At 47.8% G+C, this 27,592-nt stretch overlaps 1 protein-coding gene across 18 annotated transcripts; it reads right to left on the minus strand.

Moving 5' to 3' along the window:
* Positions 1-27,574, minus strand: SYS1 (SYS1, golgi trafficking protein). Of its 18 annotated transcripts, none has more exons than XM_023756213.1 (7): positions 27,410-27,569; positions 26,958-27,197; positions 25,297-25,364; positions 7,125-7,173; positions 1,909-2,074; positions 1,589-1,726; positions 1-655 (listed from the first exon to the last, which is right to left on the minus strand). In XM_023756213.1, the coding sequence occupies exons 2-7, from the start codon at positions 27,117-27,119 to the stop codon at positions 453-455; spliced, it is 786 nt and encodes a 261-aa protein (XP_023611981.1). In that variant the 5' UTR covers positions 27,120-27,197; positions 27,410-27,569; the 3' UTR covers positions 1-452. The 18 variants fall into 18 exon arrangements, 13 of the variants coding, with proteins under 13 accessions (XP_023611981.1, XP_014313593.1, XP_023611984.1 ...); XR_002829917.1 differs by lacking the exon at positions 1-655 and adding an exon at positions 672-835 and having other exon boundaries at positions 1,909-2,055; positions 27,410-27,573; XR_002829918.1 differs by lacking the exons at positions 1-655; positions 7,125-7,173 and adding an exon at positions 673-835 and having other exon boundaries at positions 27,410-27,572.
* Positions 27,575-27,592: the final 18 nt, after the last annotated feature.

Genomic DNA, 27,592 nt, shown 5'->3' on the forward strand with positions numbered 1-27,592 from the left:
TTGGTATGTTATCATTTGTTTATTATTTATACCATGCCCTATTCCAAAAAAAGGACATAAGGAAGCAGGATGGCTGGAGTACCACCTCACTTGAGTGCTGAAGAGTTCATGTCCATTTAGAGACAGTGGTGTAGGAGACTCTGTTAGAAGACTGCCAGGGTAGTTTGGGGGAGGAGTGCTAAGAAAAGCAGTGGCATCTTGTCCCACCTCATTTCCATCTCGTTGCTTGCAAGCTCTACCTCAGGAGTAAGCCAAGCACTAGTGGGAACGTTGCAGCAGGAAAAGGTTAGCAGTAAAACAAACGCCCAAGGAGAGACACCATCCCACCTTCCTTTCCTCCCTCTGGTGCCTACTACAAGTAGAGTCTGGTTTTACCGGAAGAGCTCTGGCTGGGCCTAGGGTCTCAGGTGGAGAATAGCCAGCTCAGTCAGTCCATAGGTCGGGGCCCACTGCTAGCTGGAGGCTCCAGGCTCTGCCCCTCCCTCATCCCCATCCTCCTCGTCAGATTGTGCCAAGGGTGTGTCTGCTCCGCCGACACTGGGATTTGGGCTGTGCAGGTTGGTGGAGGAGTCAGAAGACGAGGAGGAAGTGCGGGATGTGGTCCTGTCTGGTGTGTGCATCGGCAGGCGCAGCTCCTCTGGATGGTCGTCCATCCCTGTCCAGAGACAAGAGCTGGTCAGGGCCACAAACAGGGCTTCGAGGACTCTCAGGGATGATCTGCTCAGGAGAGACTGAAGCCGGGACAGGGACTTGTCCAAAGTCACTTAGCCAGTCCAGTGAAGAGCCAGGTTTCCTGACTCCCACCTCCTTCTACTTCTGGGATCACATCTGGGCTCTAGAGTCAAGTCAATCAATTCAAGATTTCAAGTTCTACCTATGTCACTTATTTACTTAGTGTCTTTGGGAAAGTCACCTTTCCTCTCAAGGACTCTGCTCCTTCTCTGTACAAAAAGGGATTCCTCCATTCCAGAAGAGTTTTGAGGATGAAATATAATAATGCTTATAAAATGTCTGGCACATAGTAATAGGCTAGCAATTAATAGCAAGTATATGGGCTCAGAAAGCCATTGGAGTCAGAAAGCCATGGTCTGGACCCAGCTTTTCTACTTTCTGACTATGTGACAATTTCTCTGAGTCTAATATCCTTCTTTATAAAATGGAGATAATACTACCTACCTAATAGGACATTTGTGAGGACTGAGATAATATATGTAGAGCATTTTAACACAGTATTAGAAACTTAATAAAGTGCTCAATAAATACTATATTATTAGGATGACCTAAAACTGCTTATGTTCTCTAATGTAAAAATTCCATTTTTACATAATTTTAATTATATTAATTTTACAAATGTAAAATCAACAAGGCTAAGTGGGAGTTGGGCATTCCTAGAATTCTGGATTGGGGATCTGTAACACAGTTGCCCTTCTGGTCAACTTCCCTAAAATCAGAACAGACAGCTGTTTCATTGGTGGAAACGCCCCTTCCAGCCCCTACGGGTATACTTCCCCAGTCTTATCCCTACACTTCAGAGCCCCAACATCCGGTTCTGGCTAACTGGTGCCCAAGTCTCAGCACAGTAGCATACCAGATGTCTGGGGCGTTGATGGAGGATCTTCACAAGGCAAGAACACGTCTGCTCCGTCCTGGTCCCCAAGGTCAATAAGTTCCACTTGCTCCAGTGTGTCCACATTCACTTCCATGGATGAGATACTACCTATGGGGGCTGCAGATCAAGAAGGGGACAAGTCAGGAGGACCCAGGCTGGAGCCAAGAGGATGGTCAGAGATATCTGTCAGGTCCAGAGACAGAAGTTCAGAGGGCCACGAAAATAAGAGGGGAGGGGCCCCCAGGATTCTGGATCTATAAGACTTGCTCCCTATTCCAGCCCTTCTCCCCAGGACTTACGTCTCTGTGCCTCGAGATGGAAGTGGGACAGGGGGAAGACAAACTCTGTCTCTGGCTGTAAAATGTCCTCAAAGAATTTCTGCCGCTCCCGCAGGCGGAGCTGCTGGCGCTCCAGGGACGCCCGAGGATTTGGGTCCATGTCAGCTCCTGGAGGTAGAAGACGAAGCTATGGAATTGAGAGACAATGCAGTGGGGTCTTGAGTTTGGGGAGTCCCACTGCAGCCAGCATCCAGCAGAGGGGCCTCTGGTTCCAGCCCGGACACCTCTGGATGTGGCTTCCTCCTTCCCTTTCCCTAAAGCAAAGTCCATTACCACAAACTTCAAGCCTCATACAAAGGCGGGGCTGACCTAGCTCCACAAAGGGGATGCCAGTTCCAGGCACGGCCAGAGAGGCTCCTCTGTGTTCAGGAGATGGACAGGGCCAATGGCCAAGTCTCAGAATCATGCCATCCCCAAATAGGGGAGGCATTTTATCCACTCATGCCTCCACCTGCCTGTCCGCCGAGGCCAGGGAAGAGGATATGACAGATCTCAGGATGGAAGGTCCTCTTCCTCTAGTAGTGTGGTTCCTGCCCATTCTTCAAAACCCAGACAAAAGTTAAATGCCCCCTCCCCTCCTCTCCCTCGCTCTACACTCACATACCCCATCACCTCCACTTCCATTCCCTCCCTACCCTGCTCTGAAGTCAAAGACCTGACTTCCAGACTTGGCTCTTTGCCTAAGGACATCATCTTTCTAGCCTCAGTCCCCCCACTGAAAATGGCATAATCATCCTACCTGCCTCAAACACGAGGCACTGCTTGCGAGGGTGCTCTGTAAAATGTAAAGCTGTCTCTGCACTCCCACAGCTCTCATTTGCACTGATGTCTCCACTGACACATCTCACTGTTATCTTCCCACTAGTCAGTGAGTAGCAATTGGAAGGGCAGGTCCTGGGTCCAATTCAGACCAAGCCCCCAGTGCTGAGAGCTTTCCGGAACACCAGAGCTCTGGGCCAGACCAGGCCCTGAGTATTCGCTCAATCTCCTTCCAGGCATTCGGCTCAGAGCCCATCGCCAGAGGCAAGGGAGTAGTATCTAACCTGAGGACCAGATCATCCCCCTCCGCAGACAACCTCCCCCGCCTCGTTTGTATTCAAGCATATTCAAGACCCTGGTCAGCTCAACAAGCGCTGGGATGGCCGAGAGGGACCCAAACCCAGTGGACCAGGCAGGGCCAAGGAAGTGTGGGGAGACCTTGTGGCCGCGGGCTGGGCTGGCCATGGAGGAGGAAGGCGCTGACGCTGATTCCTGGGAAAGGCTTAGATCTGCGGCCCAGGTCACAACGCTAAAAATACCCGGGCCCCTGAGGCTGACTGCTTTAGCAGCGGTTGGGGGAGGGCAAGTCAGAGGGTAGGAAGTGACAGGGACCAGGGGCTCCGGGCGCCCCCTCTCCTCCCCTCCCGCAACCCCATCAATCTCACAAGACTGAAGGAGCTGCCCGCCCGGGGCCCCCGCAGAGCCGAGTGCTGGAGAGAAGAAGGGAGTTGTTTACCCCACTAAAGCTGCTGGGAGAGGGGTGAAGAGATTTGGGGGCAGGAGGCTGCCAGGGGCCCGGCTGGGGACCAGCGAAAAGGAGAGCGCCCTCCTGGCCCCACCCGCACTGTAGTCAGAGAGAGCAAAAGAATTCCCTAAAAAGGGACGTGCCTGTCCGCCGGGGAAGGGAGGGGAGGTGACGGAGGCCCCCCTCCCCGGGCCGGGCCGCCCGGGCTCGCGTCCTCCCACCACACACACCGGCCCTCCCGCAGCACCTGCGCCCGCAGCCCTACCTGCCGCGCCAGCGCCCCGGCTGACTCAGTCTGTCCGCTCCGGCGAGACGGCAGCGGGGGCGTGGGAGCGAGCCGCGCCGGCCGGGGTGGGGCTGCGCCGCCGGTCTCCCCCGGGACGCACGGGCCCTGGGAGCCGGGAACGAGGAAGAGGCGGGAGGCGGAAGTGGGGGAGGGGCGGCGGGCACACGCTCTCGCCTCTCGCCCGGCGGTCGCGGGGAGCCCCTTCGGGCGCGAAAGCTCGTACTTCCAGGTCGGGCGAAAAGTTCCCGACCCGCATCCTTCCTCCACGCGCCCAGCCTGCCTCCTCCGCGTCCGTCTGCCGCCGCCCGCGCGCTGGGCTCCGCACGCTCCGCTCCACTAGCCGCGCCCTGCTGCCAGCGCAGACCCGCCGCGGGAACACGCGCGGGAGCACGCGCGGACTCCACTCCGGGACTCCCGGCTCACGCACACTTGCTGCTTTCGGACTCCCGAAGCCCCGAAGCAACCGCACGAACCCGCACCCCGGCACCCTCGGCCAAACTCGCACGTTGATGCGCGCACATCTCAAGAGGGCGCAAGCGGGGAAAGGGAGGCTGAGGACGGGCCGGAGGGGAAGGGCATCGACCCAGTGCGGCCGTCTGGCAGGTGCATTGGGGCGGAGGACCCCCTGACCCTAGGACTCACCAGGCAGCCGGGTTCCAGGGTCCGGGACTGGGCAGAACCAACGCCCAACCTTCCAGCGCACTGGGCGGGGTGGGCGCCCGGACGGGGCGGGTCAGGGCTAGAGGGGTGGGCCTCCGCGCCGCACCCCCAGACGCCGGCGGTGAGCCAACGCTTGCAGGGTGCTAAGAGGGGCGCTGCACGCCCGGGCTGCGGGGGTGGAGGGGAGAGGTGCACCTTGCGGGCCGAGAAGGGAAAAGCTTGCTCCCTCGCAGCGCCTTCTGTTCCAGACCAGTGCCAGTGTCCTTGCAGTTCCCGGACCGAGAGACTGTGCCCATTCTCTTCCTCCTCCCTTCCACCCATCCTGTGGTGCTCCTAGCTCCAGAAGCCCCATCCTCCCCGGGGGAGCGGGGCGGGCAGGTGTCTGTTGGAGAAGCTTCTGCAGCGGGGTCACTTGATCATTCAACAAACATCCTTGAGCAAGCCAAGAACTAGGACTCGTCCTTGTCGCCTCTCTGTCCTTCGCTGCCCTCATTAAAATACATGTTAATTTCCTGTCGATTCTCTTTCCTAAATATCTTTCCCATCCACCATTCCTCTCAGTTTCCACCACCATCTCTCCCTTGGCTCCACTCCATTCCCCACACAGCAGTCCATCATTTCAACAGGCAAGTCTGACATGCTACCCTCTGCTTAAGTCCCTCTGTTGTCAGGATAGTATCTAGGCCTGATATCCGAGCTGAGTTTTGAATAAATTAGTTCAACAAGCTGAGATGAGGGGGAAAAGAATGGAAGTGAAAATTCATGAGACATTCAGGTTTCCATGCCAGGGGACCAGCACTCTGTACAAATACTTAAAGCACTGCTTCTTCTATTGTTATTAGAATCTCAAGACAAGTCTGTGAGATAAACACAGCAAGCAGCTTTTCCACTATTTTGCAAGCAAGGAAACTAGTTTGTGGAAAGAAACAAGTGCAGTGGTTAAGAGCACAGACATGGTAGTCAGACCCTCTTGGGTTGTAAACCTAGCTCTGTCAAGCCAGTTGTGTAAACAGTTAGCTTCTCTGATCCTGGATTTCCATGCCTGTTAGATAAGAATAATTAATCTCTACCTTATGAGGTAATTCATATAAAATACTTAGTACAGGAATTGGGTACTTTGGAGGTACTCAGTAAACATTAGCTGTTTTGATTGCAATGGGTTCTAAGAGAGGGAAGAAACTGCTTTCTTCCACGAATTTCTGAAATTAGAGAAGTATGCTTTAATAGTTAATACTTCTACAGAGCTTGTTATGCACCTGTCACTATTATAAGTACTTTGTATATATTAACTCTTTTAATCCTCTTAACAATCTTGTGAGGTAAGTATTATTATTATTTCCATTTTACAGATACAGAAATTAGGATGCAGAGAAGTGAAGGGACTTGTCCAAGGCCATACAGCTAGTAAGTGATGGAGCTGGAATTTGAACCCAGATAGGCTGCCTCTAGAGACTGTGCTTATAAACACTACTCCCATCTGTTCCTCTTTAACCCTGTGGCAGCTTTCAGCTTCCAGGGAATGTTTTGGTCAGTTGATTCTTACTCCTCATTAATGGATGGAGTAGATGCTTGGTCCTATTTCCAAGCACAGAGGAATAAGGCCAAGTTAGGAGTATAGTGGATGAAAACTCAGCTCATAAAGTCATCTCCTCCCTTTTCAGGCTTATCCCTAGGAACAGGACTCCATGGATTATTTTGAGCTGCCCCCAAGATAGTGACAGATCAGGAACTTCTGTCCCTTCTTTTGGCCAGATATTTGCCAGATGAAAGGGTTGAGGGGGAAGATAGCATCCAAGCTAGAAATAATTCAGGGGGCTATGCTGGAAAAGTGTCAGCCAAGAGACAGACCCAGGCAGTGGACCTAGGAGTGGATGGCAAAGGAAGTTGAAAGGAGCAGTGAAAAAGTAGATGGCTTAGATTCCTGTCTTCCGTTTAGGGTGCAGAAAGCTGGGAAGAAAATCATTACCACACTAATAGTTTTTTTAAATTGTTAGGTAATCTATAAAATAATAACTTTTGTTGAATCCATCAGAGAGCTGAGGTTGCAGAGCAGCCAATTAACCTGAATTCCAAAGAAGGACAGGAGCCTCCAAGAAGAAATGGGATGCAGGCACTGGCACACTTATGAAGCAGGAGGAAGACAAGGTCTCCACACAAGCAGGTAAGGAGAGTGCAGTTACAGTTTTTATTGAATTACTAAAGGCCCAGTGTGGCTAGGCTGAGAGGGGGAGTCCGCAGATGCTAAATGTAATCATGGAAACAATAAAACCCAAACATAGTTCAACTCTTGACAAAATTGACTCAGTCCTCAACAGTAATGGCTTAAAAAGAGATGATAATTTATAGGTATAAACAATTTGTCTTCAGTCTCTACTGTTCTATATATTATGTCCAGAAATCAATAAAAATTACAACACATACACAAAATGCAACTTTACAAAACAAACAAATAACAAAAATCCCTATTGTCAAGAGACAAAATAATCAACAGAACCAGACTGAAGACCCAGATAACTCTCTGGAGTTATCTGACAGAATTTAAAACAATTATAACAATATGTGAAAGAGTCTGTTGGAAAATGTGGACAACATGCATAAACAGAAGGGGAATCTTAGAAGAGAAATGGAGACTATTAAAAAAGTCATATGGAAAATTCTAGAAAAGTTAAAAACATGTAACAAAGATGAAGAATGCCTTTGGCAAGGGCATCAGTAAACTTAACACACCTGATAAAGAATCAGTGAACTGGAAGATAGGTCAACAGAGACCACCCAACTGAAATAGAAAGAGAAAAAAGAGTAAAGCAAAACAAAACAAAACCAGAACAGAACATCCAAGAGCTAATAAATATGTAACTTCAATCCCAGAAGAAGAGATACAGATAAACACACACACACACACACACACACACACACACACACACTATGACCTATCTACATATTCCAACTGTTGAAAACCAAAGATAAAATCATGAAGGCATCTAGAGGAAAAAGACACACTACCTACAGAGGACCAAAGGTAAGAATTAAAGCAGACTTCTCATCAGAGAAGTTATATGATTAAAAGTTATAGGACCATAAGACAACAGAATGATATATTTAAAATGCTGAAAGAAAAAACTGTCAACCCAGCATTCTATATCCAGCAAAAATATGTTTCAACCTTGGGTACACAAACACTTTTTTCAAATGAACAAAAATAAAATTCACTACCAGCAGGTCAGCACTATAAGAAACAGTAAAGGAAGTTCCAGAGGCAGAAAGAATATGATACCAAAGAGAAACCTGGATCTACATATTGAAATGAAGATTCCTGGAAATGGATGGAATAACAGTAAATATAAAACATTTTTCTGTTTTTAATCACCTTAAAAGTAATAGACTGTGTAAAGCAAAAGAATATCAATTCACTGTGGGTTCAGAGACATATAAAAGGAAAATGTATGACAATAACAATAGTAAAAAATGATGGGATGAGGAATTAGAAATATACTGTTAAAGAGTCCTTATGCTACCATATATAAGAAGTGGTATAATATTATTTGAAGATTGACTTCATTAATTAAAGATATATGATGTAAATGCAAGGGCAACCACTTAAAAAAAACTGTTAAGGGGTATAATCAACAAGCCAATAGTAGAGATAAAATGGAATCATAAAAATATTGGAATGCATCCTACCTGGGCCTCTCTGTGTTCAATATGACTGCTTGAATATGTCAAGACTTCTCTTTCACCTGGACCCTTGCTCAGGATTGTTAATACAGGTGGCAATTTTGAGAGGTGAGATCAGTCTTTCTAAAACAAAGGCAAGCTTGTTTACTGCTTGCTATAAAAGTGCTGGATCTGGGTTTCTCAGTCACACTGTATGTGAACTATGCATCTAGGACCACTGTGTCATTGTTGGACTTAGGGTTGAGGGAACCAACACAAAATGATGCTAATGTTCATGTTGTTTGATGTGCGATGAGTAATAAAGTGTCTTGCCTGCATACAGTAAGTTTCATTGTCTGCTTTTGGTACCGATGAGGTTAAGGTTTTTTCCATGACAAAGCATAATCAATCCAAAGTAAGGAAGAAAAATAGGAAAAAGCAAAAGGTAAGCACAGATGAAAAAATATAAAACAAATAGTAAGATGGAAGATTTTAATCCAAGTGTAGCGACAACCAATTAAAAGACTGATTACTAGATTGGGGGAATAAAAGCAAGAGGCAATAATATACTGTTTATAAGAAACAGTATTTAACTATAAAGAAATATATAAGTTAAAAGTAAACAGATGAAATAAGATATACCATACAAACACTAATCAAAGCAAATTAGAGTGTCATAAAAAGTACTTCAAAAGAAGGACAATTACCAGGGATGAAGAGGGACATTACATAATGATAAAAGGTTCAATTCACTAAGAAGACTTGACAGTCATAATGTGTATACATCTAAAAACAGAGCTTCAAAAATACATTATTAAAAATCTATAGATATAAAATAAAAAAAATCTATAATACAGTTAAAAAATGAATGCTATAGAAAATCTGAACACTATCAACTAACTTGTTCTGATTGACATTTTATAACACTTTACCCAACAACAGCAAAATAAACATTCTTTTCAACTGCACACAAAACATTCAAGATACATCATATTCTGGGCCAAAACAACAACAACAAAGTTTAATAAATTTAAAAGAATTTAAATCATACAAAACATGTTTTATGACTATACAAAAAAATTAAAGTGTAAATAATAACAAAGATATCTGGAAAACAGCACAACACTTAGGAATGAAACATAACACTTCAAAATATTCCCTGAGTCCAAGATGAAGTTAAAAGGAAATTAGAATAATATCTTGAATAAAAGTGAAATGCAGCAGCCAGCCACCTAAAGAGCTCCCAATGTTCCTTGCCTTCTATTCATTCAGACCTTTGTACAGTTCTCTCCTATACTGTATCAAGGTTACTCTAGGCGACCAATAAGACACGGCAGAAATGATGGTCTATACCTCTTCCAAATTTAAGATTAAAAATTTTTAAAAAAAGAACACTGCTTCCATCTTGGGTCTATGCTTGGATCACTCACTCTCAGGGAAACAAGCTACTATGTTGTCAACAGCCCCACAAAGAGGCCAACCTGGCAAGGAACTGAAGATTCCAGCCGACAGCCAGAGGAGAACAGAGGCCTGCCAGCAACCACATGAGTGAACATGGGAACAGGTTCATCGGCCTCATAGAGCCTGAGATGATGCAGCCCTGGCCAGCAGCTTGACTACAACCTCGTGAGAAACAGGTTGAGCATTCAGCTAGAGCATCGGTTCTCAACCTGTGGGTTGAGACCCCTTTGGGGGTCGAACGACCCTTTCACAGGGGTCGCCTAAGACCATCGGAAAACACATATATAATTACATATTGTTTTTGTGACTAATCACTATGCTTTAATTATGTTCAATTTGTCACAATGAAATTGGGGGTCACCACAACATGAGGAACTGTATTAAAGGGTCGCGGCAAATGCAACTGGAGACAGAGAAATGAAAGCAGTTCTCAAATGAGAGCAATGTTGCCTCCTGGGGGACATTGGGCGATGTCTGAAGACATTTTTGCTTGTCAAAACTGGAGGTTGCTACTGGCTTCTATTTAGCGGAGGCCAGGGATACTTAAATATTCTGCAATGCACAAGACAAACCCTCTTCCCACATCTAAGGAAGGTTGAGAACCACTGAGCTAGAGCATTCCCAGGAGTCCTGATGCGCCAAACCTTAGAGGTCATAAATATTTCTTGTTCTAAACTGCTGACTTTTGGGATAATTTGCTGTGTAGCAATAGATAACATAGAGATTTGGGCCCTGGGGTAGAGGGCTGCTGTCACAGTACTCTAAAGCAGCAGTCGCCAACTGGTGGTCCACGGACCACTGCTGGTCCGTGAGGTCCGAAAGGTTGGCGACCGCTGCTCTAAAGTATGGGAATGACATTAGAACTGGGCAATAGACTTTGAGAAGAGTATAATAAAGACATAAAGTGCCTTGAAAAAGCTGTTACTAGAGGCCTCAGTCCTTTGATATGGTTGCAGTCAGGGCATAAAGGAAAGTGAAATAAATACTATTGGAAACTGGGGAAGAATTCTTATGTTGTGGCATAAAGTGTAGCAGCCCTGTTGCAGTAAAGTGGAAAGCAGAAAATGTATCTAATGAGTTGAGTGATCTAGCTAAGGATATTTCCAAGGAAGGTGCTGAAGATGCCACCTGAACTCTTCTTGCTGCTTAGAGTAAATGCAACTGGAGACGAGAAATGAAAGCAGTTCTCAAATGAGAGCAATGTTGCCTCCTGGGGGACATTGGGCGATGTCTGAAGACATTTTTGCTTGTCAAAACTGGAGGTTGCTACTGGCTTCTATTTAGTGGAGGCCAGGGATACTTAAATATTCTGCAATGCACAAGACAAACCCTCTTCCCACATCTAAGAATTGTCCGGCCCCAAATGTCAACAGTGCTGAGGTTGGGAAACCCTGAACTAAATAAAAGAAAGGACTGTTACGTATAAAAGAGCCAGGACTTCATGGCAGAAAATTCTCAAGCTCTCCAAATGGCAAAATTATGAAATGATGGTAAAATTAAGAAATGGTTTTCTTCCAAAGCTCAAATCCAGGACAATGCAAAAAACAAATAAACAAGAAAACATGGTCCAAAATGAAACTGAGAATGTGACTATAAAACCTTTTGTTTACATTGCAGAAAGATTTAAGGCAATGCTTCAGGGTACTATTCAGTCAGGTAAAAGACCTCTAAGGAAATTATAGGTGTGCCTGGCTGCAGTGGCTCAGTTGGTTGCAGCTTCATCCCGTGCACCAAGAGGTTGCAGGTATGACTCCAGGTCAGGGCACATGCATGGGTTGTGGGTTTGATCCCAGTCAGGACAGGTACCGAAAGCAACCAATTGATGTTTCTCTCACATCCATGTTTCTTTTCTTTTCTTTTTTATTTTCTTCTCTCTCTCTCTCTCTCTCCATATCCACAAAAACAGAAAAACAGAAGGCAACCGATTGATATTTCTCTCTCTCTCAAATCGGTTTTTACAAAAGTAAGGGAATTCTAGCCTATGCTATAACATAGATGAACCTTGAAGACATTATGCTAAGTGAAACAAGCCAGTCACAAAAGGACAAATATTGTATAATTCCACTTACATAGGTACCTAAAAGTCAAATTCATAGAGATAGAAATTAGAAGGGTGTTTGCAGTGGCTTGGGAAGGGAAAAAATGGACAGTTGTTTACTAGGTATTGTCAGTTTTGAAGATGAAGAGAGTTCTGGAGATGGATTGTGGTGATGGTTGCACAACAATGTGAATGTACTTAACACGACTTAACCACAACGAAGGGGGGGAAAACAGTGGTGCTTTTCCACTCAAGAGCCTTGGAGTTAGTCTACAGCAGCCGTGGGCAAACTACGGCCCGTGGGCCGGATCCGGCCTGTTTGAAATGAATAAAACTAAAAAAAAGACCATACCCTTTTATGTAATGATGTTTACTTTGAATTTATATTAGTTCACACAAACACTCCATCCATGCTTTTGTTCCGGCCCTCCGGTCCAGTTTAAGAACCCATTGTGGCCCTCGAGTCAAAAAGTTTGCCCACCCCTGGACTAGAACATAATGGCAGAGGCATCTGGACCAGGCTCCCAGTGCCGAATCCAACCACCTTGCCTCAGTAAGAAGCTGTCTGCAATCTAGTCTTGGTTCATTGTTACTAAAAGGTGGAGCTAAGCACTCCCTATGCGTGCACACCTCTCTGCCCTAGAAGCTGTGAAGTGATTCCCATACTTGGATGGGTATCAGATTGGCCAACTCTATGGGTGGTACCTGAGAAGCTGACTATTCTGATGCAGCCAGCCAGGCAGATTATTCAAAGCAGCCAGAGTTTAAATTAAAGTCTCCTATGATCTGTCCCAACCCTTCACCACAGCTCCCCCTCTGCCCTCATCTCCTGCCACTGCCACTTTCCGCTTCCCTTACCTCCCTCAGGTCTCTTCACAAATCTCATCTTGTTGGTGAATCTTTCCCATTCCACCCTTTTAATAAAGCAAACCTTCTACCTTTGCTCTCCTATCCCCTCTGCCCTGTTTAATTTTCTCCACACACTTATTTCCATCTGACAGAATAGTGGTGTGCTGGAACTGACTCATTAGGGTTCGCAAAAGCCTATTACATTTTCAGGAACTCTGCTGGCTGGTTGTTAAACATAGCCATTATTAAAAATTAAATTATACAGGCTTAATTAATTATATTAAAAGCAAAGATGAAAATGCTTAAACTCATCACTTTCTAGTTTTTTACTGCCTTTTACTATTATCTATGTTCTTGAGAGTCTTTACATCTGTAGAAATATGTAACATATAATGGTATGGTATTCTTCACTTCTGTTCAACTCTGCTTTCAGTGACATCACACTGGTAGCTTAAAATCAGTGGTGGAAGGCGTATTTACACACAGACATAGGTAACATGATAAATCAGGTTTGATTGTTTTGTTGATGTCTAGACCAGAAGTTTGCATGGGCCAAATCCAACTCATCAACTACTTTTGTAAGTAAAGTTTTATTGCAACACAGCTATGCCCACTCATTTACATATTATCTATGGCTGCTTTCACATTACAATAGCAGAGCTGAGCAGTTGCAACTATATGGCCTTTACAGAAGAAATTTCCCAACCCCTGGTCTAGCCTTAAGAAAGTAATGCAGATGTTGATAATGCAGATTCAATATAAACATGTCCTGTCTATAGCTGTTACATGGAAATAGACACACGCACCACACCCCAAAATGAGAAAATATACCTCCAGTATATGAAAACTATAATTCAATACAGCAAATTAGTTGATCATGTCATTGATGATTGGGTAGAATTCCAACATCGTTGTTCTTTCATTTTTTCACTTTTCATACTCCTAGTGTAAATGAAAATACCAACATTCGTGCTGGAACTACAATTGTTCATCCACTATAACCATAGGTTGGTTATGGATACAAGAGTTAAGCATAAGTCAAGAAAAGTGTACTGTAAGAATCAACTGGCTATATGGAATTTACAATAAAAAGTATTGTCAAATTTCATTATTGTAGATGTCTATCAGTAAAATTTGTAACACACACCAACACACACTCACTTTGTTTTAGAGAGCCAATGATTGAACACTTACAGATACACACTGTTTTGTTTGCCCTCTACTGAAATGTCAGTTCCTTAAGGGTAGGAATTTTCTTTTATTCCAGTACTTAGAACACCTGACATGAATGAATAGAGGAGCATAGTTGGGAACCCCTGATTTCATGTCAGACCTTAGGTTTCCAGCTCCACCTTTATCCAACTGTATGACCTTGAGTAAATTATTTAGCCTCTTTGAACCTTGGCTTTTTTATTTAAAAAGAGGGGATAATTCTCCTACCTCACAGGAAGGTGGTAACAATATACGCCTCTGCCTGTCACCCACCAGGTTTCTCTGCAGGTGAGCGTTTCTTCCTCACCCTCACCCCTGCCACACACACTCCTTGGAGACCCAGCCCTGTTGTCACACATTTCAGTGATGTCACAGCTCCCCTCCCTGGGAGATACAGCACGACCATCCTAATGCCCAGCCTGGGTACTGGTTGAACTGAGAGGGGCAGGGCTCAGGCAGTACCTGGTACCAGTCTTGCTCCATCTGTCGTCTTTGAGGCATCACAGCCCCAGTATGAGTCCATCAGCAAAGAAGAGGCCTCAGAATAGTGTGGTTTTCAAGGTTGGACTAGGGACTGGATCTAGAAGGGGCCTTATAAAGAGTCCAACCATACCAGGGCAGGTGGAGGGAAAGGGAGCGCTGAGGGGTGAAGGGAGGTCAGGAGTTAGAATGGTCTCCCTTGTTCTGCCCCCAAAGAGGTGACACTTTCAGTCTGGGGTTAGTCAAATCATGCTGAACCAAATGGAGAGGTATAATGGAGGCATTTAGGGGTGGGGTTTTTTCCGTGTTAGCGTTCCCTCTCTCTCTCTCAGATGCAAGATGAGGAACCACAGGACAAGATACAGCAGCCTATCAGCAAATTAACTGAGCGGAACCGACTTAGGATGGTAAGAGGCCCATTTTGGTCCCAGCAGAGGAGAGCCTGGGCACCCATGCAGTACTGCTTCTCCAGGGTCTCCAGGCTGAGTTGAGCCAAAGTCTGGATGGGGAGTGAAACATCTGTTTTTCTGGTTTCTCAACTCTGGCAGGTGTTAAAAAACTTGTCACTCTTGAGGCTACTCAAGAATTCAAACCCTCGGATCCAAGAACTATATAGCCTGGCCAGAAGGTGTTGGAATTCACTGCTCAACGTTCGGAAGGTCCTCCCGATCTCCTCCAGGTGAGCTCAGTCCACCCACGGCCCCACATGGACCCAACAGCTATCTTTGCTAGGAACAGACACTGTGCTAAGGAATTTAGAAAACCCAATTTTCACAAAGGCTCTGGGAGAAAGGTATTTATGACCTCTATTTTACTAATAAAAAGCTGAGGCTCAGGAGATGAAGCGACTTGTCCCAGTTATCCGACCTAGTGGCAGAGCTAGAATTTGAAGCCATTCTTGTCTATCATCAGAGCTGTGATCATAACCATGGTCATAATCATGCAATTACGGGACTAACTACCACCTGGGGTACTGAGCACGATGGGCACCTCTCCTGCTCCCCCTCTCAGGTCAACACAGCCCCGACATTCACCTGTAGACTAGACATCCTGCTGGGGCTGTTTCCTCATCAGTTGCATCAGAATATTAAGAAATCTTCCATTTTTTAGTCACCTGGTAAGTGCCAGGTACTATGCTAAGTACTTTACAATCATTTTCCCATTTAGTTTATTCTTCACAACAATTCTATGGGTAGACAGTTATCCCACTGTTACAGATGAGGAAATTAAGGTTCTGAGAGGTTACATTTCTTGCCTCATCACATAGATGGTAAGAGGCAGAAGCGAATTTGATCCCAGCTTGTGTTCCAAAAGCCTGTGCTCTCCAAGCCACTCTTCTGCTTCACTGCCTCCCACTGTGCAGGCCTCACACATGGGCACTCACCAACAATGGCCATTATCATCATCAGTATTGTCATTACCTTGAGCCCAAGGCCTCGCCCCTCTTCACACACTCAGGGCGGTGCTGCCGCTTTGCAGGGGACCCAATCTATGACAGACACATCCCTGCCAGCATTTAATACCTCTGGATAACTCCACCTCTCTGGGCTCCTCTCTCTAAGTTGGCTTCCTAGATGCAGGTAATCAGGAAACACTGAGCTGGAGGGTCAGGGTCATCTAGTCCCATTGTTTTCCAACCCTTTTAAAGCAGCAGAACCTCTCTTCAAAATCTGTCCCCAAGTCCCAATTGTGTTGTTGTGAGGGAAGGTCTCCTGCCTTTACCCGGCCATTAGGGGATACAGGGGGAATTCCTCAGAACCCTCGGGTTTCTTGGAACACAATCTGAAAAACAAAACAAAACATTGGACTAGTTCACCCCATCAAGTGAAATCCAGACAGGCAGAACCCTAACCTAGTGGCCGATGCAGACTATCAATATTCCCAGGTGTCCAACCTATTAGTCATTGCCTTTTGCCTTCCCAACCTCTCACATCCCTGCTGCTGATAGGTACCACATCCCCTACCCCGAGGTGGTAGAGAAGTTCCTTTCCAGGCCCTCCCCAGCTTTCTTCACAGGCTCCCCTGAGCTGGCTGCACAGCAGCTGCCTTGGGGGCAGGCAAGAGAACCAGGCCTTAGACCTGCTCTACTGACTGCTCTTCCTCTCCTTGCCAGGAACAACACTGTCTGCACTAAAATGGGCCAGAATAATGGACTCCAAGAAGCTAAGTGCTCCAAGAAGAAACTGGAGTCCAAGAACTTAGGGAAGCCTAAGAAGTTTAAGTCCAAGGTGAGGGTGCCAGAGAAGAAAAAGGTCCAGCAGTCACATGCAGCAGTGCCAGAGGGAGAACAACAAGTGGCGCCTGAGGTCCCAAAGACATCGATCACTTGCCCTGGAGCCTGGGGGAGGCAACTACCCACTGGAGACCCTGGAGTCATCTTCCTGAAGCCCCACCGAGGGGACGCGGAGCAGCTGAAAGCAGCTGACCAGTGGAACTGGTTTGAGGGGTTGCCCAGGCGAATCCACCTCCCAGGACCCCGGGTGATGTGCAGGCCATCCACCATGCGCTTGGTCAAGCGCTGCTGCACCCGCTTCTGCTCTGCATCACTTGAGCTGCCGAAATGCCGTCCATACAGGGTGTGATGATGTCACTGCCAGGCCAGGGTGAGATGTAGGCCTCAAGCCAGGCCCAGAGCTGGGCCCCTGAATACAGTCTTGGGGGCTGTTGCTGGAAGTGCTGGGAGGCCCCACCTTTATGACTAGAAAGGGAAGCTCAGAGAGGGGCAAACCATTGACCAAGACCATACACCAGCCTAGTGGCTAGGCTGGAGCCTCTCAGGATCCAACTAGGGCTCTAGGGAAGGAGAGGCCTCAGGAGGGGCCAAACTGCTATGACTCGGAATCTCACAGAAGTCTGAGTAAGCAGTTTAGGAATTCCTAAATGTGGGGGAAGGTGATGTGGTCAAGTAGGGCTCTGCCACACTCAGACCAAATGAACTCTCCATTTGTTTTATTTATTCATGTTTCAAAAAAGATGTACTCTGAAAAAGTTCCTAAGCACGAAAAAGAATACTCCAGCCCCTCCAAGAGAGAATCAGGTCCCAAGAAAGGAAGGGGGTGATGGGCTTGCGAGTCCAGTGGAAAGGGAAGCTTCCCCTTCACAAAACCCACATCTCCAACCTGCCAGACATTTCAGTGTCCAGTCCCTAAGTCAGCGGTTCTCAACCTGTGGGTCGCGACCCCTTTGGGGGTCGAACGACCCTTTCACAGGGGTCGCCTAAGACCATCGGAAAACACATATATAATTACATATTGTTTTTGTGATTAATCACTATGCTTTAATTATGTTCAATTTGTAACACTGAAATTGGGGGTCACCACAACATGAGGAACTGTATTAAAGGGTCGCGGCATTAGGAAGGTTGAGAACCACTGCGCCTAAGCCCTCTCCTTGGACAGCAGCGCCTCCTAGAGGGCTTCTTAGCTCCTAACACCGACATCTCGCTCACAGGTAGCGTAGACCTCGGATGGGAGCCAGATTGTGAGCAGAGGATGGAAATCGTACAATCATCTGAATGGGAGGGTTGGACGGGAAAATTTGAGAGTATACAAATAAAATTTCCCATATGGCACTGAAGAATACTTCGCTGGCTCTGCCTATTTGCCTGGGGCTGGAAAGGCTGGAGGAAAGAGGCCCTCCGCAGAGGTGGGGGAAGGGTGTGTATCACTCTCAGGCTTCTTCCAGCCCCTTCCCAGGCCCCTAAGGTCAGTCTAGAGTGTAGACTGGAACAAAGAAGCCAGAGAGCTGCACCCCTCCCCACCTCACCGAACCGAGTGACAGTACTCTATGAAGTCACAGAAAGGGAAAATTTCCTGGGTGCTTTCGGGTGTTCCCTGGGTGCCAGATGCCTCACAATGGCCCTGCAAGCCCAGGAGAGAAGGAAACCACGGTGCTGAGAAGGCAAGTACTTGCCCAGGCTCACACCGCTAGGAGAGGTTGAGCAAGAATTCTGATCTCAGTCTCCTAGCTGCTCCCCATTCCCTTTTCAGAAGAAAGGAAACAGCCATCACGCACATGCTTGTGCCCTGATTATCACAGCGCTGGTGTCAATAAATGGGCGTTGCTGGGCCCCACCTGAGTTACAGATTATGGAAAGCACTGAGTCAGGCGGGAACCTGGCACTGTGTCCCTACTGCTCCCATATGACCTGGCATATACATCATCCAACCCCAAGCCCTGGTCCATCCATCCAGTGGGAGTCACCCTCTGTCAGTAGAAGCTATAGGGCCCTAACCATGCAGTTGGGAAGAGGAAAGCCCAAGCTTTCTCTAAGACTACAATCCTCCCTATTCCTGCCCCTAGAGCAGCGGTTCTCAACCTGTGAGTCGCGACCCCTTTGGCGGTCGAATGACCCTTTCTCAGGGGTCGTCTAAGACCATCCTGCATATCAGATATTTACATTACGATTCATAACAGTAGCAACATTACAGTTATGAAGTAGCAACGAAAATAATTTTAAGGTTGGGTCACAACATGAGGAACTGTATTTAAAGGGCCAGAAGGTTGAGAACCACTGCCCTAGAGGCAGGATGCGCTGAACAGATACCTCAAGGAAAGCAGCAGAGCCATCCCTGACCCCACTCCCCTCCCTACCCCACCCTCAGGAGCCAGGACAGTTATGGATAGGGCTCCCCAGATTGAGAGAGAGGGAAAAGGATGAGGGGCTATCCTTGAACCCTCCCACTCGTAATCCTTCACCCCACTGGTGTTCAGCACAACTGAGAACCAGCGGGAAATGGAACGCATTTCCCTGGGGGCAGTGGGACAGCCTGGGCACCGTGCACTGGCTGCTCTGCTCTGCAGGGCTCTGCCTGGGTAAGGCAGCAGGCTGTCTTCCTGCCACAGCGCTCCCCTATCTACCATGCATCCCCCACTCCCCAACTCCCTGCCTAGCCCCCACAACTTCTGTGCAAGCACGCCCCAGTAACCTCAATTGGAGCTGTCTTCCCACTCAGCTTGCAATCCAGCCTAATTCCTGAGTCTCCATTTTGGTTCCCTTGCTGGACGTCATCAATCTTCGAAAATAACTTCTACTCCATCTTTCCTCCCAAACACTTTCCGTTCTTCATGCCACCTTCTGTGAACTTCTGTCTTGCGTTCTCAGCAGGCCATTGGTCAGGACAGTGCGCTCCCAACCAAAAACAGGGGGAGGGCAAGGACAGGACCTGCACTATTCTTTGTGGGAGCCTAACCAGGGAACCCCAACTGGGGGCCCTAAGATTGGCAGCTTTGGCTTTGCCCCATGGGAGCCAGAGCTGCCCACAGGGAATGCTATGAAGTAGACAGGAGCCTGTGTGCCCAGGCTGGGCTCTAATGTGCCCAGGGCACCTGGGGGAGCAAGAATGCAGGCCTCCAGGGTGACTCCTAGCAGGTGCCTCTTCCAGCCTTATCCCCACCTGCACTGGCACTTGGTCCTCAGGCAACCTGCCTGCCACAATCCCACAATTGGGGGTCTCCCCACTACACCATCCCTTTGTTTAACCACTTCAATCTGAGGCTTCTCTTCGGGGCTCAGATCCTGATTTGGGATCAGAAGCCACTCCAGAAATGGCTTCCTAACAGTTAATAGACAAGAAGGGGGATTAAAGTGTTTAGGTAACTTAACAAGTCACATGACCTCTCTGAGGGCTATTTCATCTGTCTATTAAATAGGAATACTAATATCCATTCCAGAGGGCTTTAAGCAAATCAGGCTTGATGTAGGCAAGGCCAGCTTGTGGGGTACTGCACAAATGTTTGGCCTTTTTTCCATGCCTTCTCCCTGGCCTTGCACCATAATAAAGCCCCAAGGCCAGTACTGGCCCTGTTTCTCATTTAATGAGCAGCTGCCTCACTGCCCACTAAAGGAAACAAGCGGCTTGTTAAAAAGCCAATCCTACATTCACATTCACAACCTTTTGCTAAGGTGGCGTCTGGATTCCCGACACTTCCCTCTCCCTAGCTGAGTCATGTACCACTCAAACATAACTGGAACATGAAAATATGAAGCAGTGGAAGCAGACAGGCCTAGCTTTTACTCTCCATGTACTCCTTATCTTCAATTTGTCTGCAAAATGAGGAAAATAATGGTGCCTATCTCTTTCATTAAGTGAGAATACATGTGTCACTTTGCAGTGCATGGCACAGAGGAGCTCAATACTTGCTGGCTCAGAAGAAAGGTGTGTTCTCTGTACAACTGGGGACAGGGAAGGGCAAACTGTAACAGACTTGTGGACCACTTCCTGTAAGTGCCAGGCCCAGTGCTGAGTGTTTTACACATGAGATTCAGTGAATCCTCACCGCCCCCAGGGAAGTACTATTATCATCCTCGGCTGACAAATGAAGAAACCAAGGTAGGGAAAGGTTAAGTAGCTTAGCCACGGTCTCACAGCTAGTAATGGGGCTCCAGGACTTAACTCTGCACTCCATTACAGCTCTCTAAAGCCTTCCATACTAGACCCCTAGAATTTTGACTTGCCCAGGTAGGGGCAGGGCAGGGACAGAAACTCTCCTCTCCGCCTACCCCCTCATCTCAATGCTGTTTGTACCACCCTTCGCTAATTTCCTACAGAAAACCTCAAGCACCACAGTGGCTTTTAAGACCCTCTCCACAGAGAGCCGCTCTTGTGCCTTGAATCTACCCCTCCCGCCAGCTCCTGAGGCTCTGTGGTCCTTGGGCAGGAGTTCCTTGCCTGCACACTGACTGCCTTCTGTGACTGCCAGAAGGAAGCTGCCTGATCTGGGAGTCACTGAAGAACAGTCCAAAGTCTAAGAAACTGCTTCTAGGGGCGCCTATTGGAGCTGTGCACTCCAGAGGTCTCATGGGACCTGGAGCTTCCCACCCACCCCTGCTACCTACTGACTGCCATCTGGCCCCATTTGGCTCTGATCTGGACAGGGCTACCCAGAACTAGAAGTTAGAGGCACCCTCGGAGGCACCATCTCTCTCCTTTCCCATCCTTCTCGTGGGTTATAAACTATTCTGAGCACCTGCTATGCACTAGTCTCCACTTCTCTCCAAATGGCCCGAGTTTAGGGAGTGGGTAGGATAAAAGGAGTTCCAGACTTCAGACCCTTAGAAAGTCAAGAGATAAACCAACTCACTGGTGGGGTGGATACAACTTTTCTTTATCCTTGGAAAGAAAAACATTTCCTACATTCCTCTGTTTACTTGGAAATCTGTGACTGTATTTAAAGTATATAAATTTTTCTTTCTTTTTTTAAAAAATGTGTATCAGTTTTTCTTAGAAAGCTAGTAATGTTTACAAAGCACTATACATTCTTAGTATTTAAAACAGTACAATAGGGCCTGGCTGGTGTAGCTCAGTGGTTGAGTGTCGACCTATGAACCAGGAGGTCATGGTTTGATTCGGGGTCAGGACACATGCCTGGGTTTCAGGCTCGATCCCCAGTGTGGGGCGTGCAGGAGACAGCCTATCAATTTCTCTCTCTCTCTCCTTCTCCCTTCCTCTCTGAAATCAATAAAAATATATTTTAAAACAAAACAGAAAACAGGAGAGTAGGGTGTGGAGGTATGATTATAAGGTGATAGATTATTTAACCAATAAGAATTTATACAACCTTTAACTATTAGTCTTCAGAATGAGTTTATTAATGTCACTACTGGAGCCAAAATCCTGGCTCTGCCAGATCCTAACCTGTAACCTTTGGCAAATTCCTTATAGTTTCCTTATCTGTAAAATACAGAAGATATTTTCTATTTCAGGAAGTTCTTGTGAAGACTAAATGAGCAAAAAGATGTAAACACTTAGCCCACTGTTGCACATCTATTAAGCACTCAATAGACGTTTTTTATTACTAAAATGACATCACTGCCATTGCCCAATTCTCTCTGGAACTTGCATCTAGATACTGCTTTTCTTGTTACTTTACAAATAAAAAATAAATCTCATTGAGGTCACATATCTTATCCAAAAATCAAATTAACACTCAAGGGGCAGAGATTTCTCATCACAGGAAATATGCAGAACGGCACAAGCTCTCAAAGGAAACCCCCCAGAAGTGTGCCATCACAGATGAAGCGACCACCACAGGTGACCAAAGGAGATGGCAGCCACATGAATGTGCTGATGCCTTCCTTAAAATAAAGTTAGTCACTTGCCTTTAGAGTTTGTGGTGTCTGGAAGGAAACCCACCAACCTAGGGAAGTCATCTCAGCTGGCCTTGCCTCCTGGACCTTGTAGCCAGGATTAGAATACTCTTACCAGGTTGCTTCCTTCCAGCTTAACTAGAGCACCCTGAGTTAGGGAGGTGCTCACCCTTGCACTTTCCCAGCCTCTGCCCAGGCACATTTACTCGTAAACCTTCATCTTGTCTGCCTCAATGCCCTCTTCTGGGGGGCTGGGGCCAGGAAGCTAGAAAGGCTTCCCAGGGGATGCAAAATGCACCTGTGTAGCCCTAACACTAAAATCTGAAAACTGACAGCTCTCTTGGGCAGACTTCAGAGGATCCAAAGAGGAACACCAATGGTCTCAATGCAGAAGTGGGTCTAGACCAGTGTGTTCCCCTGGACATGTTCAGAAATCACCAGCAAACGAGAAAGGAGTCCTGAGAGTCATGGCAGTTCCCCCAAGGTGTAGCAGAGGAGCCTGCAGGTGGAGGGGGTGGGACATAGGAATTCCCTGCACTTAGTATTTTAACCAAATGGAGGAACAATCTGGGTCCAGCAAAGGCGAAGGTTACCTAATAATTCTTTCCATACAGCTCCCTTGCCTGGCTATGCTGATCTCTCACAGTCCCAACCATGGCATTACCAAGTAAGTACAGGCAGAACCATGGAAAAAACTATTATGTACATAGGAAGGACAGCTGCAGCCCCTCACAGAGGACACTCCACTCCCAAGAAACATCTTAACAGCAAATTCCTATCTCCCTCAGCCCTGTAAGTACCGGTTGAGCTGGAAGGTTGGGCTTCCTATCTCTGGGCACCCATCATACCCCTGTCACTGAAGAGTTCCAAATAAGTCAGGAAAAAGGACCTATTGCCAGAACTGACATTCAGTGGGAGCTGTCGTGCCTGATCATTCCCAGAGATTCTATTACGAGGGTTAGGTTGAGAGCGATGCTGGGACTCTTCTCTGGGTCCTAAGGCCTGCTATGTTGAAAGCTGGGAGCAGGGGGGAGGGGGGGCTACCCAATAGAGAAAACTGCAAGTTAGTCATGGGTTCATGGGTGCACACACACATGCACAGCACAACACAGGTTGTGCATTTTCCTTGTGCTTGATTGCCTCCATCTGCTGTCCTCTCCCTGACAGCAGCCTAATACTTTGAACCTACATCGTTTTCTGGGGTTATGAATCCAGACATCAAGCGTTTCTCCAAACAGAGTAGCTGCAACAACATGACAAAGATAACACTGTCCCAAGGAGACAAGACAGATGACTAGAAGAGTGGTATGCTCCAATCAGATATCCTTGATTTTTTTTTTTAAATAACAGGCTGGTGACAGGTATGATGGCTCAAGAGTGACATGGTTCCAATTCTGTTATTACCCTGAAAGAGGTCCCCTTGCTGACCTCCCAAATACCAAGTTCAGATCCCTTTGCTGACCTCCCAGATACCAAGGCTTCAGCAGATGGGAGGCCAATCTTGCAGCTGTGATCCTGGCTGCTACCTGCCTTCTTGACAGGGCCTCACTATCTCTCCCACACCAACAGACTTCACATTTCCAGGGTTCCTCTCAGATCTGGGCTGGACCTCATCTGGAGGGTCTGAGCAGCCCAATGTGTTGGGGGGCCAACTGCCCAGCAGGGTGTCCAAAGGACCCATTTCTAGACATTGGATTTAGGGGCTGAGTTGAGGGGGATCTCCTTGAGCTCCGTCCGCATGCACAGGTACTCCCCGATGACAGCCATGAGCGCAATGCACACGGCTTGGACCAGCCACCAGGTCAGCGCCGAGGGGAAACGGGAGCTGTAGAACCAGCAGCCCAGGAGGTGAAAGAAATGGACAGTGACAGTGAAATCCAGACACTGCTTCCCTCGCCGGATGAAGTACAGCAAGCCCAGGGCACTGTGGGGAGAGGACAGCAGTGAGTTGTCACTGGGTTGTCCTGGCCTTAGTTAGGTTATTTGGGGAGTGGGAACAATTAGGATGACAGCACAGAGATCAGAAGCAAGCGAGCTAAGTGTGAAGCAAGGGTTACATTATGAATGCCTAGAGGAACCTGGCAGGTAATGCTGAGAGTAAGTCAGGCTGGGTAGAAGAAAAGCAAAAGACCAGGTTGATGATAAATGGCAACTGTCACTCAGGGGAATCCCAGGAATTGGTGAGGACTGTGGTACCCTGAAGCATAAACGTTCCATCTAAAGTGGGAACAAGCGCTACGTACAGCTGGGTAAATCATCATGCTAGAAGTGTGGCTCAGAATCAATCCTCTCATTTTTCAAGAGAAGCCAGAAATCTGGATTTTTTAGTATATCCTTTTAACTAAGTGGGGACATGTTTTAAATACCATGCATGTACTGACAACTGTGTAAGCCAAACAACATATCTGGAAGCCAAATTGGAGTCAACCCACCAGTTTCCAATCTCCAGTGTAAGATCAAGAGTAGTAATGTGCAAGATACTGTTCTGAGTACTTCCAAGAATTAGCTCATTTAATCCTTATAACTATGAAATGGGTAGTATTATTAGCCTAATTTTACTAATGACAAAACTGAGGCTTAGACAGATTAACTTGTCTATAGTCACTAGACTAGTGGGAAAGCTGAGGTTCAATGCCAAGTGAGACTGCCTCCAGAGGCTGAGATCTTAATCACTATGCTAACCTGCCTCTCAAGAGAAAGGCAGTGGTCATGAGTGACGTTAGACCTGACCCAGTGACACCCCTCAGTGTACAGATGCGGAGCCCAAGGCCCAGAGAGGAGGGAAGTAACGTGGCCAGTGTCACAGGGACCAAGAATAGAACCCAGTTCTCCTGACTCCCAATCTACTCCTTTCCTCACCTCATTCCACATCAAGGAAGTGATCTGAGACAGAAGGTGTCCCACAGGCAGCATGCACAGTGACAGAGAACTTTCAAGCTAAGTCCAAACAGCAATGAAAGGAGCCCTGTGATGGAGCCAGTCCCAGAATTGGCCTCTGCCACCCATGTTAGTCCACTCCCCAGGAACGAATGCCAACCTGTCTCATGTCCAAATGTAGGAAGTTAGGTCCAGTGCTAAGACCCCAAAAGCTGGACAGCAAAACTGGTGATACTCACCAGGTGAGGGCGTTGAGGATGAAGGACATCATGGAGAGCCGGCCTGAAGGGGTGGAAAAGCCCAGGATCTGAGGGGGAATCACAAATGGAAACATGCTAGAGAAGTGACTTGGTAAGAGCTCCAGGCTCCAGTACCTCACCCTAAGGAACTCTTCCCAGAGCACAGAAGACAATATGCCCCTTAATCTGTATGGCAGCCTATTGCACAAGGTGCTTTCACAAACATCCATCATGGCATCTCATTTGAACCCTCACAGCAGCCAGGAAGGTGTTATTAACTCTCATCTTACCAAGGAGGAATAAAAGCTCAGAGAAGTTAAATAACTTGCCTAAAGTGCTATAGTCAGTAAACAGCAAGAGCGAGGTCTAGAACAGGGTTCAGCAAACTATGGCCTCAGGGCCAGGCACCTCTTTTGGTAAATAGTTTTATTGAAACACAGCCACACTTATTAACTTAGTATTGTCTAAGGCTGCTTTTGAGCTACAATGGCAGGGTTGGGTAGTTGTGACTTAAAATCTTTACTAGCTCATCCTTTAAAAAAAGGTTTGCTCACCCCTGATCTAGAATTCAGGTTGTGTGTGCATGAGCCGGCTCTTCAACAAAGCCCCGGATTCCCACAGGCCCTTCTCAGGGGGACAGAGGCTCCTCAGAGGGGGCTGCTAGGGACCTGTGGGGGTGTAACCTCCACCCCTCTTGATGAAATACTAACTGACAACCAAACCCTGCACAACCCTTTCGGCCTACAAAGGCCTTTGAAATCCGTAATCTCATATTATCCACGAAACAACCTCACAAAGCTATTGTTTTTGTTGTTGTTATTCTTACCTCACTTTGAATAAAACTTACTCAAGGGCTACACAGAGAATAAGCAACAGGAGTAGGGAATCCGTCCCAGATCTCAGGGCTCCAAGAACAGGGCTCATTACGATACACCACAGCTGCCTCTCAGATGCAAACACCTTTCAGGCCCATTACACTTTATAAAGTACTTCCATGCCCCTAGGCCCCTTTGGGCCTCGTAATATTCTGCTGAGGGTTATTCTGTCTGGTTTCCAGAAGAGGAAACAGGCTCAGAAAGGTGGAACAACTGGCCCAAAGTCCCAGAGCTAGTATGTTTGGGCCGAGATTGAAGACCTAGCTTTTTTGAATAAAAATATACAGGCTCTTTGCACTACTACTGGTCTCATCACGTTGTGAACAGAAAAACTGAGGTTCAGAAATATGAGGATACTTGCCCCAGGTCACACAGTTAGTAAGTGGACCTTAAACGGAGGCCCGACTTCCAAGTCCGGGCAGTTTCCATGACATCTCCTTGCATGCTTTTACCCGTCCTCCCTCCCCAATTTGGCATCTGAGAGTGTTGGGGCTCAGAGAAGTGAAGTCCAGAGTGTCAGCAAGGAGGTGTGTCAGGTTGCCCAGGACGCTGGCCTGTGTGTTCTAACACCCGGCCCCTTTCCTTTGTACTGAATCAGCCTCTCTGTTATCAGCCACTCGCCATTCCATTTTACAGACGGGGCAGCACAGGCTCAGTACGGGGAGGCCTTGCCGAGGGCCTCAAAGCGGGAAGGTGGCCCAGCCAGGTCGACAGCCCGGTAGTGTCGGACCGCAAAGCTCACTGCGTGAAGCCGAGGCACCCGCCGCGCTCGCCCGAGGACCCTACCTCGGCGTTGAACATCTGGTCCAGCGAGGGGCTGCCGCGCAACAGCCAGTCCACCAGCGCCAGCCACAGGCCCAGGGAGCCGTAGTAGACGTTCTGCATGAGGACGATCTGCGACACGATCAGCACCGGGTCCCACACGTAGCTGCGGAACTGGCCCGCCATGCCTGCCCGCAGAGGTCGGCCTCCGCCGGGGGCCTGAGTCAGAGCGGCCCCGCCATGGGCTCCAGGGCGCCCCGGCACCTGCCAGGACACATGCCGAGCCTCAGCCAGCCGGCCGTCACCATGGCAACACCACCCAGCCCGGGAGGAGGGGCCGGGACGGAGGAGGCGAGCCCATTTCGGAAGTGGAGGGGGGGAGGGACGGACAGACCCATTCCCAGAGTGAGGGGAAACCCTGCCCGTCCGGCTGCCCGGGCCCCGCCCGGACTCCAGCTCCCCCGGGGTTCACTCACCGGTGACCGACTCGAGGATCCAAAGGTCCGAGCGCGGCCCAGCCTACCTCACCGGCCGACCCCCGGAACAGTCCTGACAGACCGGACCATGGAGGAGAGGCCCTACCAGCCTAGAGAGGCAAAGCTCCTGCGACCCGAGCGGCTGCGGCGGCTGCGTAGGAAGGAAGCATTTCCGGGGACAGC

Source organism: Myotis lucifugus, unplaced genomic scaffold (genome assembly GCF_000147115.1).
Source record: "Myotis lucifugus unplaced genomic scaffold, Myoluc2.0 scaffold_90, whole genome shotgun sequence".
Classification (NCBI taxonomy): Eukaryota; Metazoa; Chordata; class Mammalia; order Chiroptera; family Vespertilionidae; genus Myotis; species Myotis lucifugus.